General features: G+C 37.8%; 1 protein-coding gene across 1 annotated transcript in view; it reads left to right on the forward strand.

Annotated features, from left to right (window-relative positions):
* The window catches only part of FAM114A2 (family with sequence similarity 114 member A2), a 31,977-nt gene extending 26,283 nt beyond the window's left edge, over window positions 1-5,694 (forward strand). Inside the window, exons 13-14 of the mRNA XM_047092229.1 lie at window positions 2,199-2,252; window positions 4,357-5,694. Coding sequence (XP_046948185.1) covers window positions 2,199-2,252; window positions 4,357-4,458 — 156 coding nt within the window. The 3' untranslated portion in view covers window positions 4,459-5,694. The remainder of the gene's footprint in view (window positions 1-2,198; window positions 2,253-4,356) is intronic.
* The last annotated feature ends 306 nt before the right edge of the window (window positions 5,695-6,000 follow it).

Consider the following 6,000-nt stretch of genomic DNA (forward strand, 5'->3'; position numbering starts at 1 on the left):
TCCAGATCTTTTGTCTTTTTGGAACCCTGTGCATTTCTTCTGTGAATTTTAGGATCAGCTTGTCTATGTCTAACTGATTTTTACACCTTATTTTTGTGTTCTTTTTATGGAGTCTGCAGTATATTTTATGCTGCCCTCTGAGACCTGTGCTGGAAATTTAGACCTTGATAAAATAAAAACTGCACAGTGACTACTGGTTTTAAGGAGCAGCGCCGTACTTAGACTATGGTAGTCCTCATATTCTGCGGTTGCCAGCCGGGAGCAGAGTTGTAATTAAAACAGCTAAAGTTCTTTTTTTTTTTTTTTTTTTCTTTGAGGAATTGTAAAAATGTACTTAAGGTGTGTAAACTATGGAACATGATTCAGAAATCAGTAATCATGAATTAGGATAGAATCAAGGGCATTTTATTTATTTATTTTTTTTAAACTTTTTTTTTTTTTTTGGGACAGAGAGAGACAGAGCATGAACGGGGGAGGGGCAGAGAGAGGGAGACACAGAATCGGAAGCAGGCTCCAGGCTCCGAGCCATCAGCCCAGAGCCCGACGCGGGGCTCGAACTCACAGACCGCGAGATCGTGACCTGGCTGAAGTCGGACGCTGAACCGACTGCGCCACCCAGGCGCCCCGAATCAAGGGCATTTTAAATGAGCAGATAAAAATCACTTTGTAGTAAAACCAAGTTCATAGATACAGAGAACAGGTTGGTGGTTGCCAGAGGTGGGGGAGTTGAGGATGGCTGAAATGGGTGTAGGGGATTTAAAGGTATAAATTTCCAGTTACAAATAAGTCATGGGATGTAATGTACAGCATAGTGACTGGTTAATAATTTTGTATTGCATATTTGAAAGTTGCTAAGAGAATAGATCTTAAAACTTGTCCTCACAAAAAATTTTTGTAACTGTATGGTGACAAATGCTAATTAGGCTTATTGTGGTGATCGTTTTGTAGTATATGTAGATAGCAAATCATCTTGTACACCTGAAACTCATATGGTATTGTATGCCACTTATACCTCAATTTAAAAAAATCCCTTAGTAGTAAGTATTTAAGGGTCAATGTGGCAGCAATTTCTGGGCCCTTAAACTTATTTAAGAGCATAGCCCAAATTAATTTTTCTTAGTCTATGAGTTTAGATTATTCCTGTAAGGGATAATCCTGGGATTATCTCTTTTCCCTTTAATATTGTCTTTAATAGAGCTTCTGGGATTCTTGAAGTTAATTGTGGGAGCTGGCTGAATCTTTCCATGTGTTTCATAAAGATACTTTAACCCAGCGAGTCAAATATAAGGTGCTAGCACATGCGAATATTAAATTTGCATTAGTTATTTCCATGTTTTACAGACGCCCATCTTAAAAACCATTGAGTATTTTGAGCGCATGTTACATATGCATATCTGCATATTTTGTTTTAAATTTGTTCTAAAGTTTTCTGGTCACATGTTTCATCATTTCTACCCTTTCTTCCAAAATGAAGATACTTTTTAAAGTCAATAAAAAACTACAAAGGAGTAAACTCTCAATTGGATGGCACGGGAAGATATAAAGGAAATTAAAAACAAATTTTTTTCTAATGTTTATTTATTTTTGAGAGAGAGAAAGAGACAGAGCACGACCGGGAGAGGGGCAGAGAGAGAGGGAGACACAGAATCCGAAGCAGGCTCCAGGCTCTGAGCTGTCAGCCCAGAGTCGGATGTGGGGCTCGAATTCATGAACCGTAAGAGATCATGACATGAGCTGAAGTCGGATACTTAACTGACTGAGCCATCCAGGAGCTCCTTTAATTTTTTTTAATGCTTACTTATTTTTGAAAGAGAGACAGTGCATGAGTGCAGGAGGGGCACAGAGAGAGGGAGACACACAATCTGAAGCAGGCTCCAGGCTCTGAGCTGTCATTGCAGAGCACCATGCAGGGTTTGAACCCACAGACTGTGAGATCGTGACCTGAGTCGAATTTGGACACTTAACCCAGCCACCCAGGTGTCCCTAAAGAAGGAAATTAAAAGCACTTTTAGAGATGATATTTTGCTCTTTCTCAGTCCAGACATTTTCTATACTTATGTTATGGGTGTGTATGTATACGTGTGTGTGTAATTTTCAAAGTGGGATCACAGTCTGCCTACTGTATATATATATATATATATATATATATATATCTTTTAATTTGCTGTGCTCACTTAATACTGTATCCTTTATTCTAGGTCCAAGAAAAGGCAGACATCCTTAATCCCCTAATCACTGCTGTATTTCTAGAGGTTAGTAGTAATTATGTGTAAGTCTCTAACTTTTAGGGCATTATGTATTATTAATCCACTCTTCTTAAGTCTTTATTTTTTGGCATTTTTGTTTTTTTCACCAGATTGGTAGTTTAGCCATGTTGATACAGATATGACCAAAATGGTGTTGATACAGATAGGACCAAATGCCTATCCCTGTTCATTATTTACAAAGCATAAAGGTGAAGCTGCTGTGTAAAGTTCAAGGAAGCAGTAGCCTGTCATTATTTAGTTTATCCATTGGCAGTTGATGGACAATCCTTAGTAACAAAACACCTTCTCTGGACCAGTGGGGTAAACTTGAAGGGCTGAAAATTGCAAACAGGCAAACACTGCTTCTCAAAGGACTAACATTTATACAGGGGAGATTTGTTACAAAACAAAACATTTTGTTGTGTCGTTTCCTTGCCAAGAAATTTGCCTTGTTTTGTCAAAGGTACCTGTGTTCACATAATCCTCATCAGTCTATTCGATTTAAGGAGGTGGGTGGTTTAAGTCCCCTGGGAAGGGGTTTGTCAGAAGATCACATGACCGATTATTGCCTGCTTGTGTGACACTTTCTGTATTCCATGTGTTAAAAACTCTATTTTGTAAATGGTGCCAACAATTTAGACATTTGATGATCTGTTTAAAATGTATTTATGTAAGTTGGGGGAGATAATTGGTTAGGTTTTAATCATGTATTGAAAATAATTTTTAACTACTAGACTGTTACTTCTTAAAATTTTTTTTTTTTTCGACGTTTATTTATTTTTGGGACAGAGAGAGACAGAGCATGAATGGGGGAGGGGCAGAGAGAGAGGGAGACACAGAATCGGAAACAGGCTCCAGGCTCTGAGCCATCAGCCCGGAGCCTGACGCGGGGCTCGAACTCACGGACCGCGAGATCGTGACCTGGCTGAAGTCGGACGCTTAACCGACTGCGCCACCCAGGCGCCCCGACTGTTACTTCTTTAGTTTTAAATTCTTTTAAAATTATCACTCAGGAAATGCTTTTTAATTCCTTAACTACACAGTTTTTCTTGAATATCAGAGTAATTATTCTGCTCACTTAGTTGTTTTTTTTTTTAAAGTTTGTGATTTAGTAGATGGGAGAGTGGTATAGGTGAGAAGTTTGCAAACCAGGAGTCCGGTCCAGGATCTTTCCTGATTTGCTGTATGACCTTGGACCAGGCATTTACCTTCTTGACAGTCTTCTTATCTTTATGTGCATTGTAAGAGATTTAACTAGATGATCTCTGGGGTCTATTTTGGTTGGAAAATTTGGCAGCAAATGTCACATTAAAGTTTAAATAGGAGTACATGCTATTGATAAATCCAAAAAAGGTAAACTCATTTGATGGGTGTTCCTTATTGCTATTTGGACTTGATTGTTCTTGTTTACACATTTGAAACACTCTTGTCCTTGAAATTATGCGTCTTTATCTTAATGTGATGAAGTCTCTATTATTCTGGAAGATCAGAACTTGTCAGATACAAGTGAAGTCTGGCAAACTCTGAGCATGGTGATTCTGTAATGCTTCTCATAAATATGTCTCTTGTACCAGATGGATATATATCTACACTGTATCATCTTTAAAAGCAGTTTCAAACTGAACAAATAGGAACATTTTTTTCCTATTTGTAGTACCTATCTTGTATTCATTAATTGTGTTGAGTCCACGAAAGAAGAGCTGTCATAATGGACTGGAAATCTGATTGGTGTAATATTCAAAGCCTTGTAAAATCCACTGAGGGATTGACTAAAATGCTGTGACAGAATCTGCCCAGTTAGTAAAGGAATAAATAAGCTTCAAATGCCGAATTGAGCAGGATGTCAAAAAACAGCTACCATTTCTGATGGACAAGTTGGACAGAAATGCTAACATTGTTTTTTGGTACTGTCATATCCTAAGACCTAGATCGTTCTTTCTTCTGTGGCTTTTATTAGCGTGGTTAGTTTGTGCTTTTATTTGTCAGGCTACACATTCACTTAAATTGTAAAAGTGAATCTGTTTTCTTGTTGTCTTTTGGTATATTTTCCCTTTTAAGCGACTGTGCTATTTATTTATTTATTTATTTATTTATTTTTCAATCTTGACAGGCATCAAACAGTGCTTCCTATATTCAGGATGCCTTTCAGCTGCTCTTACCTGTGCTGGAGATCTCTCTCATTGAGAACAAGACCAAATTACCAGAGGCATGAGCTGCAGGCTCAGGACCTTCGTCAGAACGTTGAAGAACAGAGAAGACTCAACCCAAAACTTGTAATGGCCAAGAATGCCACTCTCTCGGGTACCCCTGAAAAAGCGAAGGAGAAAGGATTATTTTTAGTGTATAGGACTTTGGCAGGAAAGCAAGTATTCAAAGGTTTGCTGCCTTCCCTGCTTGGCTGAAGTATTCAGGTCTTCACACTGCTCTTCCGAGCTGTTACAATTATTAAATTATTTGAAAAGAAACTTTTAGAGAAAGTTTAAGAATGATAGCTCTAGATAAAGGTTAATGGAATATTCAGGCAAAAATATTGGTCTTTCTTGGACATGATGCGAAACACTAATAGTTTTGTCATGGTTATATATGATTTTGCAGCCCACGGATATAATTGGTTTGAAGCAAGAGAAAGAACAATTTAGTATTCTAGAATTCATGTGCTCGATCTATTAATGCCATGTCCTTTCTCCTTTCTATAATAAAATCTGTGGCTTTGAGAAAACGGTATATAGAAACTGTAATGATCACCTTTAATTGCCTAAATTCTTGGAATTCGTTAGGAAGTTTCACGTGCTCTTGAATTCTCAGTAGGTATTTGGTACTGAGGAAATGTACTTGAAGCCACATGAATTAACTACAGCAAAGTGCCCTTTGGCTTCAAATTGTTCTCCTACCCTGAGGTGACAGGCTTCAGTTATAATTGAGCCCCACTCACCTGGGTTCCAGACCAATAAGTGCACCTTAGAGAAACAGTTTCGTGTTTGCAGGGATCGGTATTCCGAGTCCCTCCAGGATGTTTCTCACGCACACGTTATGTGCAGGAGAAATTCTGTAATGCCAGCTCCAAAGGAGTATGAAAGTTCTTTCAGTAATGGGGTTTTCATTATTTGAACATTGCTGAAGGGGACTATACAGTCCCATAGAGATGATGTTCATTTATAACAGGATTTAACCTGTACGACACAATTTGGTTTTCTCTAATCTTTTTTGTTTTGTTTTAATGTGTTCCTTAGCATGTTTATAAATACAGCTTTTATCCTTCAGATCTTAAGCCTTCTTTTGCTCTCTTCAACAATGTAAGAGGCTAATACGGTGTTATCTTCCTAAAAGTTATTTGGTGTCCACTCTTTTTAAAAAAGAAGTCTCCAGCTTTGTGGTTGGAGGTAATTTTTCTGAGTGCTACTGCTCATCTTCTAAAACCTTTAAATAAAATAATTGTGTTGGTCAGTCATTTCACTTTTCCATACATGAGCCCCAGTATCTTTTTCAAACCAAAGAAATAGCAAAGCAAAGCTCTTATTAGCGCTTGATCTAATTAGAGTTGACTGATCTCAACACTGTTTCTGTATAATCGCCGTATTTGGGGGTAGGAGGCAGGTTGTAAGTGAGGAGGAAATAGACTTGAGCTAAAAAGTTACACCAACAGCACTAAGATTTTACTGTGCTTATATTCTGTTCTAACATGATCAGAAAAGTTTTTGAACATTCCTTTTTTTAGATAAATTTCACCCTTCCCAAATATAATGCTGAAATTTCA

The sequence above is a fragment of the Lynx rufus genome, unplaced genomic scaffold (genome assembly GCF_022079265.1).
Source record: "Lynx rufus isolate CCGP_SWC_20201006 ecotype Redwood Valley unplaced genomic scaffold, mLynRuf1.p SCAF_1, whole genome shotgun sequence".
In the NCBI taxonomy this organism is placed as follows: Eukaryota; Metazoa; Chordata; class Mammalia; order Carnivora; family Felidae; genus Lynx; species Lynx rufus.